General features: G+C 40.8%; 2 protein-coding genes across 3 annotated transcripts in view; both read right to left on the reverse strand.

Moving 5' to 3' along the window:
• RPS6KA5 (ribosomal protein S6 kinase A5) overlaps positions 1–13,329 on the reverse strand; it is a 199,889-nt gene that overhangs the window by 186,106 nt on the left and 454 nt on the right. The window contains exon 1 of one of the 2 annotated variants that reach the window (XM_049898426.1): positions 13,078–13,237. The exons of the other annotated variant lie outside the window; for it this stretch is intronic. The gene's annotated coding sequence lies outside the window, so the exon portion shown is untranslated. Of the gene's footprint in view, positions 1–13,077; positions 13,238–13,329 lie in introns of those variants that run through there. 2 annotated transcript variants of the gene reach the window in all.
• On the reverse strand, positions 4,990–13,200 carry LOC126084377 (40S ribosomal protein S24-like). Its single transcript, XM_049898962.1, has 2 exons — positions 13,138–13,200; positions 4,990–5,509 (listed from the first exon to the last, which is right to left on the reverse strand). The coding sequence occupies exons 1-2, from the start codon at positions 13,198–13,200 to the stop codon at positions 5,069–5,071; spliced, it is 504 nt and encodes a 167-aa protein (XP_049754919.1). The 3' UTR covers positions 4,990–5,068.

Genomic DNA, 13,329 nt, shown 5'->3' on the forward strand with positions numbered 1-13,329 from the left:
TCAGTTGAGTGAATTTTACTGTTCTTGTTAGGTGCCATCAAGTGTGTTCTAACTCACAGCAACCCTATGTACGACAGAATGAAACACTGCCTGGTCCTTCGCCACCCTCACAATCGCTGCTATGTTTGAGCCCACTGTTGCAGCCACTGTGTCAATTTATTTCATTGCGGGTCTTCCTCTTTTTCAATGACCCTCTACTTTACCAAGCATGATGTCCTCTTCCAGGGACTGATTTCTCCTGATAACATGTCTAATGTATGTGATACGAAGTCTCACCATTCTGGCTTCTAAGGAGCATTCTGGCTATACTTCTTCTAAGACAGATTTGTTCATTTTCCTCACAGCCCTGTGACATATTCAGTATTTTTTACCAACACCATAATTCTAAGACATCAATTCTTCTTCAGTATTCCTTATTCATTGCCCAGCTTTCACATGCATACGAGGTGACTGAAAATAGCATGGCTTGGGTCAGGCACTAGTCCTCAAAGTGACATCTTTGCTTTTTAGCACTTTAGAGAAGTCTTTTGCAGCGGACTTGCCCAATGCAATATGTCATTTGATTTCCTGACTGCTGCTTCCATGGGTGTTGACTGTGGATCCACGGTTATTCCGTGAGATAGTCCACCTATGTAGGAAAGCTTCCTGGTACAAAAACAGATCTGTGTACAATCTTCACCTTTCTGCCGTTTGAATTGTTTTAAGTATGCCTCCGTTTTATTGATATCTGGTTATATCTTTTTAAAAAATAAAAAATGATACTAATTAATCAAAGACCTCAATTTTTTTCAAGAAATATAAAAATAGCATGAACACCATATGACAAATTTTAAGAAGCAAAAACATTGGCTAATAAGTCAAATATCTTCCCATGTTTTTCATATTATTTACAAAATATATATGTATGTTTGTTACGCGCTGTTGAGTCAGTTCCACCTCATAGCACAACAGAACAAAACACTGCACAGTCCTGTGCCATCCTCACAATTATTGCTATGTTTGAGCCCACTGTTGCAGCCACTGTGTCACTCCATCTCATTGACTCATAGCAACCCTACAGGACAGAGTAGAACTGTCCCATAGGGTTTCCAAGGAGCAGCTGGTGGATTCAAACTGCTGACCTTTTGGTTAGCAGCTGAGCTCTTAACCACTGCACCACCAGGGCCCCATAGGCACGTATGCATGTGTGTGTGTGTATACACACACACACACACACATCTCTGCAAAAATGTATCTCTTTAGTTACATATTTACCCAATCCCTGCCTTGGTCCAGAAAAGATTTAAGGCAATTTACAAGGATAACTAAAAAGACAAAAGAATAAGGACATAAAATGGTAGCAGGAAGAGGCTCAAGATGCATGTTAAACTATGCCTTTATATGGTGTAGGCTTGAGATTTGAAGCTTTCTAGCCACCAACTTGACAAAAGAGGTCTACTCAGGGATCCACTTCAGAACATTCCTATGAAAAACACAGCAGCTGGTCAAAAGCAGCTCAGCTAGGCTTGATACTAAGATCAGAAAGGAATGTCTCCTTGGGGATGCCTTAGAGAGAACACCGTTCTACTTACACAGAGGATGACACTTGTTACCATTTTCTATTTAAATAGTTGTTTAAATAACTGTGCCACATTCTGTTATTATACTCAGTTACAGATATTCCCCCGCTTTTCAAAAGTTCACTTTACACCACTTCGGTTTTATCAAAGACCTACATTAGTACCTGCTTTTGCTAACCGAAAGAAACCCGAAGAGGATTTTCGCTTTTACGAAAAAAGACGAAAAGTGGAAACAGTGCTCAGGGTTAATTTTGCAATGAGCCATTAAAGAGGCAGCACACTCCTCGAGCAGCGAGAGTGGCACCACCGAGCTCCTCCCCTGAGACCTACACTCAGCATTTCAGCATCAAGCAGCCACAGCTTTGTTAGTGTTACTTTAGGTTTAATGTGTTATTTGGTATGATTTAGTAGGTTATTTTGGGGGGGCTGAGAATACTCTAGGAGCCCTGGTGGCTCAGTGGTTAAAAGTGCTTGGCTGCTAAGCAAAAAGCCGGCAGTTCAAACTCACCAGCTGCTCCACAGGACAAAGATGTGGCAGTCTGCTTCCATAAAGATTTACAGCCTTGGAAACCCTACGGGGCAGTTCTGTCTGTCCTACAGCGTCACTATGAGTCGGAGCTGATTCAGTGGCAGTGGTTTTTTTGTTCGTTTGTTTTTGGTTTTGGGAATGGTCAAAAAATTTTCCCGTATAAATTAATGGTAATTGCTTCTTTGCTTTATACCATCTTGGCTTACAGAAGGTTTCAAGGGAACACTCTGCTTTTGGATTGCAGGGGAAGCCTGTACCTATACCTGGGGCACAATTATCTCTTGGCTCATTCAATCTTAAGCAAGAAATATACTAGACTCCTATCACTGCTATAAAAATTTGCCACATACTTAGTGGTTTAAAACACCAAAAATTCATTCTCCGACAGTTCTGGAGCTCAGAAGTCTGCAATTTGTTCCTACAGCGCTAAAATCAAGGTAGAGCTTCATTCCTTTTGGACGATCTAAGGGAGGCTCCGTTCCTTGCCTTTCCACCTTCTAGAGGCTTGCCTGCAGTCGCTGACTCCTGGCACCCTTCCAGCAGTGGCATTGCATCTCCTTCCTTCCCTCTTCTTCCACACACCACCTTCTGACTCGACCCTCCTGCCTGTTCTTACAAAGGAGCCTTGTGATTACACTGGGCCCACCTGGATGATCCAGGATCCCTTCCTCATCACAAGATCCTTAACTTACCACATCTGCATGGTCCTTTTTGCCATGTGAGATACCATACTCACAGGTTCCAGGGATTAGGTCATGGACATCTGGGGGAGGGCATTATTCAGCCTACCACACAAAACTTCATCATTTATCTGTTTGCAGCTAGCTAGACTGTACGCATGATGTCAGAACATAGCGTGTAAGATCAAATCTACATAATATCAGTAAATGCCACAAATGGAGAACATAACCAAAGTTTTTTTCTTTATAAAAGAATTAACCATAGAGCTCTTTTAAATACCAAGTTCACTTTCTATAATCTAAATAATCTGACATACAACCATATTATTTACACAATTTTTTTTATCAGGAACACACTGATTATACAAAAAGAAGCACACCTACACAAAAACTTGAGTGTGAAATAAAATAACTGCAATACCCAGTACTGTGCTAAACATTGGGAACTTGACCTCTCTGTTCTCCCTGCACCTACGGGATATTTAAAAAAAAAAAAAAAAAGAGCCAGCTTACTTACAACTTTGGGAATGTATAAAGCCAGAGAAAATATCTGACTTTTGGAGAAATAATTAATTATACCTGAACTCAGAGGGGCATTGCTAGAAACAAAGAAAATGAGGGCAAGGTTCTGTTTTAGACTCTAATTCATCTTCCCTGCCAAACAAGATGGATGTAGGAGTGATTATACCTCTGAGGTGCAGAAAGGGATCTCGAAATCATTATGGGAGCTTAAAGGAGATCAGTTGAGATAACTGTGACAACCCCTCCCTCCCACTGCGTTTTGGGATTGACAATTTTTCAACAGTGTATTTAATTGTGAAGCCTCAGCCAACACAGAATGTTACTATGATAGATTTTCCCTAGAGGAGTTTTCACCCAAGCTTTAGCTTTTTGTTCATGGGGAAAAATTCAATCCTGCCCACCAAACCTCTTACGTCTCTAGGAAGTCGAGGTTTCAAGATGCTTCGTTGCTTTGGAGTCGGGGTTAATGTTGAGTCTGACACATCAGCCTTGCCACCTGATGTAGACTGAACTGTATTCCACCACAAGATATGTTGAAATCCTAACTCCTGTACCTGTGAATGTGACCTTATTTGGAAATAGAGTTTTTCTTTTGTTATCAGGTTAAACGAGGTCATACAGGAATAGGATAGGTCCTAATAATAATTATTTTTGAGTGGTGTCACAAAGGGAGTACAGACGTGGAAACAGAGTTACAGGGGAAGACACCATGTGAGAATCCATCTCTAAACCAAGGACCACCAAGGAATGCCTGAGGCTACCGTGAAGCTGGGAGACAAGAAAGGTTCTTCCCCTAAAGCAATGCCCTGCCAACAGCCTGAATTTGAACTCCTAGCATTCAGGAGCACCGGCGGCACACTGGTTAAGCACTTAGCCGCTGATCAAAAGGTTGGCAGTTCTATCCCACCAGCCGCCATTCTGCAGAAGAAAGATGTAGCACTCTGCTTCCATAAAGACTACAGACTTGGAAACCCTATGGGGCAGCTCTACTCTGTCCCACAGCATCGACTTGACAGCACTGGGTTTGACGGTTAACCTTCAGAATTGTAAGAAAATAAAGTTCTGTTCTTTGAAGCCACTGACTTCATGGTATTATGTTATGGCAGCCCCAGGAAACTAATACACCACCCGAGAAGGAGTTTCCACATACAGACTGTAAATACAAAGTATATGTGACACCCTCTTGGCTTAAGGACTGCCATGCCACCTTCTCTGCTCTAACAGATCATTTTCTTAATCCCTAAAATATGCAGTAGAAAGTTAGATTTTCTTTTAAGGTCTAGGCACCAGGAAATTAAGCTAAGGGTATTTTCAATAACCTATTCATATTTTTCCCCTTCCCAATGTACCCTATAAAACCGAAGATAGAGCAAAACTATTGCCTATTCTTTGCAGAATGAGGAAAACGTGAAACAAGGGACAAGGACTATAAAAGCTCACATGCACATATTTATGTATGTGTAAGTCTAAAAGGAAGACCCGCATTGTACTCACAACTAAGACTGTCACTGAATCCTTCAAACTATCTTACTGTAAGTAACGGTTATGTTCCTTAAAAAGCTAATGATAAATTAAATCATTATAAGTAGAACTATATTCATAAAAGCATCAAGGAACTGTTGTTTTTCAGTGGGATTCAATCATGAACCATTTAGTAAAACAGACCAATCTTTTTTTTTTTTTTAACAGTTTTTTAATCCTCTGGTGAAAAATCCACACAATCACCGCTGATCAAGTCACTGCAGGACCTTTATTCCTTCTGTTATCCAATGTCCAGCTCACTTTTTGCCTGCACCAATGCTGGCCTTTGCAGTCCCCCTGACTTTCTTCGTTCTGTTCTTGTGCTCCTTGCGCTGTTTCCTTGAGGTCTTTTTCTTCTCACACAGGCCATGTTTTCCAAGTCTGTGTTTAGGCTCATTTTTCTTTGCATAATCCGAGGAATCGTAAATCATGCCAAAGCCAGCAGTCTTTCCACCGCCAAAATGGGTTCTGAATCCAAACACAAAGATGACATCTGGTGTGGTCTTGTACATTTTGGCTAGTTTTTCTCGAATTTCTGTCTTAGGTGCTGTTGCCTTCCCAGGGTGAAGGACATCAATGACCATTTGTTTCCTCTGGAGTAGTCGGTTGGTCATGAACTTCCTGGTCCGGATAGTTCCTATGGATTCATGATGGCGGCAGATGCTCAGGCAACCAGCGAGGAAAAGAGCCAGACCAATCTTTTAAAGTAAATGATCACCCCCAACTTTTGTCTATGCTAGAATTTCCATAGAAATGACATAGAATACCAGCTTATTACTGTTAAGTACTTTGGAAATCACTCTCCCAAGTAACCCAACCCCTTTGCTTTATGGATGAGAAAACTCAGGCTCAGGAAGGTAAAATGGCTGATCACACACCAAGTTAGGAGCAGAACTAAAACTACAGCCTACCTCCTGACATTTCTTAAATCTTTACTTAAAGGTCCAGCATTTTGGCCCCTAAGCATAGATACCAGTAACCACACAGGTACAATCTTTAGTCGGTGACAGAAACTAATGAAGAATATTTTGGGGAAGCCAGAAAGAGACATTACCGAAAAAAAAAAAAATTACAGGCTAATATCTTTTAATATCACTTATGAATAGAAATCCAAAATCCTCAACAAAAAACTAGCTAACTGAAATCAGCAACACATAAAAAAGATTACACACATGAACAAGTGATATTTATCCCAGGAATGAAAGATTGGGTTACTATCCTAAAATCACTTAATACACCATATCAATAGAACAAAGTACAAAACCCACATGATATCTCAATAGAAGCAGAAAAAGTGTTACACAAAACCTAACACCCTTTTGTGATTTAAAAAAAAAAAAAGATCCAACAAACTAGGAAAAAAAGGGAACTTCCTAACCTGATAAAAAGCACCTAAAAAAATCCACAACTAGTCTCATACTTAATGGTAAAAGACTGAATGCTATTCCCTGAGATCAAGAACAATACAAGGACGCCCACTTTCACTGCTTTCATTCAACATTGTACTGGAAGTTCTAACCTGGGCAATTAAGCCAGAAAATGAAATAAAAGGCATCCAGATTGGAAAAAAAAATCCAAAACCAAACCCGTTGCCATCGAGTCAATTCCGACTCATAGCGACCCTACAGGACAGAGTAGAACAGCCCCATAGGGTTACCAAGGTGAATATGAACTGCTGACCCTTTGGTTAGCAGCTGTAGCTCTTAACCGTTGTGCTACCAGGGTTTCCCCAGGTTGGAAAGGAGGAAGTAAAACCATCTCTACTCACCGATTACATGATTCTATAAACAGAAAATCCTAAAGCTTCTGAAAGGTCACAGCCTTGAAAACCCTATGGAGCACTGGAATCAACTCAATGGCACCTAAAAACAACAAGGCATCCACTAGAAAACTATTAGAACTAATAAACTAGTTCAGCAAAATAGGAGAATACAAGACCAACATAAAAAAACTAATTGTATTTCTATACATCTGCCAGGCGCTCCTTGGAAACTCTATGGGGCAGTTCTACTCTGTCCTGTAGGGTCGCTATGAGTCAGAATTGACTCGACGGCAGCGGTTTTATAACAATCTGAAAATGAAATCAGGAAAACAATTCCTTTTACGATAGCATCAAAAATAATAAAATACTTAGAAATAAATTTAATAAAAGAAATGCAAAATGTATACTCTGAAAACAAAACATTGTTGAAAGAAAATCTAAATAAGTGGGGAGACATCCCATCCACGTTCATGGATTGGAAGACTTAGTACTCCTAAGACGGCAATACTCCCCAAGTTGATCTACAGATTCAACGCAATTCCTATCAGAATCCCACCTGGCTTCTTTGCAAAAATTGAAAAGTTGACCTAAATTTCTATGGAAGTCAAAGGACCCAGATTAGCCAAAACAATTTTGAAAAAGAACAAAGAGGTCTTACACGTCCTGATTTCAAAACTGAATAAAAAGTTACAGTAATAAAGACAATGGGTTACTGGCATAAGAATAGACACACAGATCAGTAGAATAGTATTGACAATCCAGAAATAAACCCATACACTTACGGTTAACTAATTTTCAACAAGAGCATCAAGACCATAAAATGAGGAAAAAATAGTCTTTTCAACAAATGGTGCCGGGACAACTGAATATCCACATGGTAAAGAATACACTTGAATCACATCATATATAAAAATTGACTCAAAATGGAACAAAGATATAAATATAAGAGCGAAAATCATAAAATTCTCAGAAAAAAACAGGTGTACATCTTTTGACCTTTTATTAGGTAGTAGTTTCTTAGAATCAATACCAAAAGCACAAAAGAAAAAAAACAGATAAATTGAACCTCATCAAAATTTTTGGTACGTCAAAGGACACATAAAGAAAATAAAAAGACAACCCAACTTATGGGAGGAAATATTTCCAAGCCATATATCTTATAAGGGACTTAAAAAAAAAATAGAATATGTGAATAACTAATATCTCAATAATAAAAAGACAAATTAACCAATTTTTAAAACGGGCAAATAATCTGAATAGCTACTTCTCCAAACAAGGTATAAAAATGGCCAATCAGTTCACGAAACGACGTTTAACATCATTAATCATCACAGAAATGCAAATCAAAATCACAGTATCACTTCACTCCCGCTTGTTGTTGTTAGGTGCCATCAAGTTGGTTCCGACCCACAGGGACCTTACGTACCACAGAATGAAACACTGCCCGGTCCTACTTGAGCCTGTTGTTGCAGCTACTATGTCAATCCATATCGTTGAGGGTCTTCCTCTTTTCCACTGACCCTGTACTTTACCGAGCATGATGTCTGTCTCCAAGGACTGATCCCTCCTGACAACGCATCCAAAGTTTGTAAGACTCAGTCTCACCATCCGTGCCTCAAAGGAGCATTACACCCACTAGCATGGCTTATAAGCGAAATGGGATAATAACAAGTATCGGCAAGGATGTGGAGAACTGAAACGTTTTGCAGCATTATTCACAATAACCAAGAGGTGGTAACTACTCAAATGTCCACCAACTGGTTTACGGATAAACAAAATGTGGTATATCCATACAATGAGACACATGCTACAACACGCATGAGTCTCAAAAACATGTTCAGTGAAAGAAGCCAGTCACAAAAGACTATATATTGTATAATTCCATTATATGAAATGTCCAGAATAGGCCAATCTATATAGAAACAAAAAGTCAATCAGTGGTTGCCTAAGGCTGGGGGTGGGAATGGGGAGTAACTAAATTGGCATGAGGCTTCTTTTTAGGATGACAGAAATGTTCTAAAACTAGACTGTGACGATGGTTATATAGCTCTGTAAATATACAAAAATTCACTAAATTGTACACTTAAAACACATGGATTTTATGGTATGTAAATTATCTCAATAAAACTCTCTTTTAAAAAGTCACCTTGCTCTTTCTCTCTCTCTCCCCCTTGGACTACTTATTCTTGGGGAAGCCAGCTGCCACGTCATGAGGATCCTGAGTTCCGCATGGCAAGGAACTGAAGTACCTGCCAACAGCATGTGAGTGAGCCATCTTGAAAGAGAACCTCCAGCCCCAGAGAAGTCTTCAGGTGACTGCAGTCCTGGCCCATATCTTGACTGCAACTTCATGAGAGACTGTGAATCAGAGCCATCAAGCTAAACTGCGCCCAAATTCCTGACCCACAGAAATAATGTTATTAGAAGCCACTAAATTTGGGGGTAATTTGTCACACAGCAATAGATAATCAATACGCCTTCTGCGACCCTCTCTTCAGTGTTAGGCTCTCTCCTAATGGTAAATATCTAAGAATATGTCTTCCCAGCAACCCCTCCTCTTCCGAGAGTTTCACCCCCATCCGTACGTTTACTTAATGTAGCTGTCACGTTAGTGTAAGCTGATCCCATCCCCTGGCCTTAGTTGAAGGATCTAGAAATGGGCACCCAAACACACCCAGGTCAATAAAGTCCTTCCCTGAGATGTTTACAACTGAAGCTGAAAAAAAGGCAGCGTCTCTCAAGTAGCTGACACTGTAAGCTATAAGACTTGGGTGTCTTTCAGCAGCCATGATATTTCCCACGTGGCAACAGCTGGACAGCAGTGAAGAATGAAGCCATCATAAAGAAACAAGCAGAGATTCAAGATGGAGAGTGCAGACAACTTAAGCTCTGGTTCTAGTGATCCCTTCTGCAACTCTGTCTTTCCAGGGGCAGACCACATCTGTTTTGCAACCTCAGCATCTAGAACAGTACCTAGTACTTAAGAGATAATGAAATACTTATTGAATAAATGAATGGATAAGATAACCCAATTTCTTCCAATAAATAACCCCCTCCTTTTTTTTTTTTTTTTTTTGCTCAACAGAGTTGGATTTGATTATTTGAAACCTAAAAGTCCTAACCTGTTCTTTGCTACCCCCTGTACTTTGTATACACCTCTAGTATACTTATGACAACGTATCCTAACTACTAAGTAGTCTTGGTGGCACAGAGGTTAAGCACTTGGCTGCTAAGTGAAAGGTCAGTGGTTCGAACCCAGCAGCCACTCCACGGGAGAAAGATGTAGCAGTCTGCTTCCATAAAGATTTACAGCCTTAGAAACCCTATGGGGCAGTTCCACTCTGTCCTATAGGGTCACTATGAGTTAGAACCAACTCTACAGCAATAGGTTTGGTTTTTTTTTTGTTTTAACCTAATTACTAGTTTATATGACCTCTTTCCCTATGACCAGAAGGGAGGACGTTTTCTGGGTCATTTCTGGTATCATCAATACCATCTAGCCTAGAAAACAGAAAGTGCTCAAGAAATGTGTTTAACTGATGTAATCAATTCTTTACTCTTCAGCATTCAGCTTTTACAGTCACTTTATTAACCACCTAATGTATACAAGGCATTGAAAATACAATAAACTGTTAGATTTTGCCTTGGATTCTCATCCGTTCAATGAATTAATTCAACAAATATTTGAGTACCTACCACAAAGGCCATGGAGTCTGTCCTGAAAGACCTTACAGTCTACCACATACAGGTAAATCAACTACTATAATATCATGTGTTAAATATTACTGAAAAGATACACACAGGCTGCTAGGCAGCAGCAGGGATTACAGGACACTTACACTCTACTTGAGAAGGCAAGACATACACCGAAAAAGTCATAGCCAGACAATGTGGCATAAGCTAAGCACCAAATGAATTATTTCCCAAGTTAAAACACCAGTTGCCATCGAGTTGATTCCAACTCATGGTGACCCCCATATGTATCAAGTAGAACCGTGCTCCACAGCATTTTCAATGACTGATTTTTTGGAAGTGGACTGCCAGGCCTTTCTTCCGAGGAGCCTCTAAACCCAAAAACCCAGTGCCGTCGAGTCGATTCCGACTCACAGTGACCCTACAGGACGGACTAGAACTGCCCCATAGAGTTAGAGGAGCCTCTGGGTGGACTCAAACCCCCAACCTTTGGGTGAGCAGCAGCCAAGCACGTTAACCATTTCAACCACCCAGGGACTCTGGATTAATCTGCACATGCTTGTGATTTTTAGATTTACATTCAACCAACAGTTACTGGGTATCTACTATGTACCAAGCAACCTGCTTAGCACTTTGCCAACAGCGTCTCACTTAATTCTCACATTTTGTAGCTGAGAGAAGTGAGATTCAGAGGATGAAAGGGCTTGCCCAGTCTTCATAGCTAGTTAAGTGCCAGAGCTGGGATTTAAAGCTAAGCTTTTCAACTACATGTCCAGGTATGCCATGCTATTCTGTCTACACAATGGGGGAAATTCCCATGTCCTTACATGTGACTTTTACTGCTTCTCATTCATCCTACAGCATACAGTACAGTCTTATGCACAAATGGGCAACCACCGACTGATGGCCTGATATTGCTGGATATTGCTGTACGCCTGTCTACATTTTGAGACGGGACCACGTCAGGTCAAATTACTTTGGTGCCTATTATAGCATCATGTGCTGAGAGGAGCGCAGTTGGATGAAGATGAGAAAATCTTTCAAGTTACATTTTAACAGTGTTTTTGACCATGATATCTGGTCAGTTGTCCGAGCGTTCAGCAATCTTTCACTTCCTTTGACAGTTAACAGTACTAATGAATTCAGTATAATCTCATCATCCATCAGAAAAAATTCTTACATGCAAACTTGAAGCTGATGATTACAAACATCACCCCAGATTACAAACAAGTTCCCTTCTTAAATCTGTCTTTAAGTTGAATTTGTACATAAGTCAGAACAGTGAGGTATGGTTCATATTTAACAGTCAGTCAAATATTTGTCTTAGTGTATAATACATAGCGTACCCTTCTATGCATAAAAAACATTAAAGAAACACAGATACGCTAAGACATCTTTAACTTGATAATACAGTAATAATATTTTGATTCACATTACAAAACAGTGCCTGTTTGTTATTATCAACCACTGTATGTACCTTGCATTTTTAATATAATAGGCTTTACAAGGGCTGGATCATAACTACGGGTGCAGAGTTTCATAACCCCGGGACGACCTATAAAGCAGTACCCTTTGTTTTCTACAAAACTAGCATTGTTTGCAAAACCCAGAAGCTGAGCAGCTGGTTGACTACTAATAAGTAGGTTGCTTCTTGGTCATTTAGTAAAAAGCTGCTTTTTGCACTATGATGGCTGAGAAGTAGCTTTTGCTGGACGACACTATTCTCCATACGCAAATCAGTGCATTATTATGTAAGATAAGAAAGCCAAATTCGAAATTTCCACAGCAGAAAGCACCTGGCACAGAAACTGACATGAATCACGTATTAATACTCAACAAACATTTATTGAGTAAATGATTTAATTGCCCTTTGAAAGCATCAATTGCTTATTACATTGAGAAAAAAATCAAACCAATTAAACCCACACAGGTTAAGTTAGAAACTCAAAAAGATTATGGAGTAACTGGCTCGAGAGATAACCGATCCAAAACAATCAAAAACAATGATATTAAAAAAAAAATTAAGTAGGCATGAATTTGATATCCCTCTTAAACCACCTCACTGGCACCCAATGGAATGCGAATCGGCAGTCCCATCAGAAATAACAAAACCTAAAAGAACACGCGACAGAGCTAGCTTTGCAGTCTTTTCAAAACAGAAACAAGGTGTACTAGGCGTACACCTGAAACGTGCTGTATATGCTTTGTGTCTACATAATAAAAGAATACCCCAATATGCCAAAGAAGCTGTGTGAAACCCTTAATAAACGCTCACAAGAACGTATTACACTACTAATGGACAACTCCTTAAAACGCATTTTCTGTTCGGAAATGAAAAGTATCTCTAACACAAAACTGGGCTCCCCACGTATAAATCCAAACTGTATTGATTTAGTCCAAGTCAGCATTTATCAAAATGAACAAGTCGGGGTTGGATCCGAAAAAAGAGCAAGTCTAAAGCTTAGAACAACTCTAGTGATCTCAAGCGTCAGGGCATAAGCGCCTGCTAGACGCTTGAGCTACAGCTTTACGCCGACAGAGCCTTCATCTCTAGGGACCTTTGAAAATTCAAGGCCAAGGGTAGTATTTCATGGTAATTGCAAATAAAAGCCCTGAATCTCTCCACATCTCATTAAAGACTGGGCTCCTGAAAGCCCTGGGGACAACCACCCGTGGGTTTCGTACAAGGCACAGCACCTTAGGCGGTTTCCCCAAACCCCACCGGGACCACCTCGAGGGAGGCAGAGGGGTGGAGAAGTGAGTCAAGTTCCAAAACAGAGCGTCGTTCACCCCACGTTGAGGAAAGCGCACCTTTTACCCGAGACAGGATGCAGGGACAGATGTGTCACCTGTGCGGGAAGGGGGGCGAACCATCCCCAGAGGGCAGCGGTCGGCTGCCTGGAGGACCCCTTCGCCCCGCGCCCGCCGCTCCATCCCCGGCTACCGAAAACTTTCCGCTCGGCCGGCTGAGCGCCCTCAGCTCCCCGGACCCCCCGGCTCCCACCCTCCCGCCAGGCCCCGCCCCGGGCCCGCCCCTCCGCGCCCCCTTCTCCGGCCGCGGCC

The sequence above is a fragment of the Elephas maximus genome, chromosome 10 (assembly GCF_024166365.1).
Source record: "Elephas maximus indicus isolate mEleMax1 chromosome 10, mEleMax1 primary haplotype, whole genome shotgun sequence".
NCBI lineage: Eukaryota > Metazoa > Chordata > Mammalia > Proboscidea > Elephantidae > Elephas > Elephas maximus.

Coding starts and splice junctions, on each gene's coding strand:
- LOC126084377 (XM_049898962.1), bottom strand. CDS start 13,200: ATGGAGCGGCGGGCGCGGGGCGAAGGGGTCCTCCAGGCAGCCGACCGC. Junction 5,510..13,137: donor ACCGCTGCCCTCTGGGGATG/GTTCGCCCCCCT, acceptor TTACTTTAAAAG/ATTGGTCTGGCTCTTTTCCT.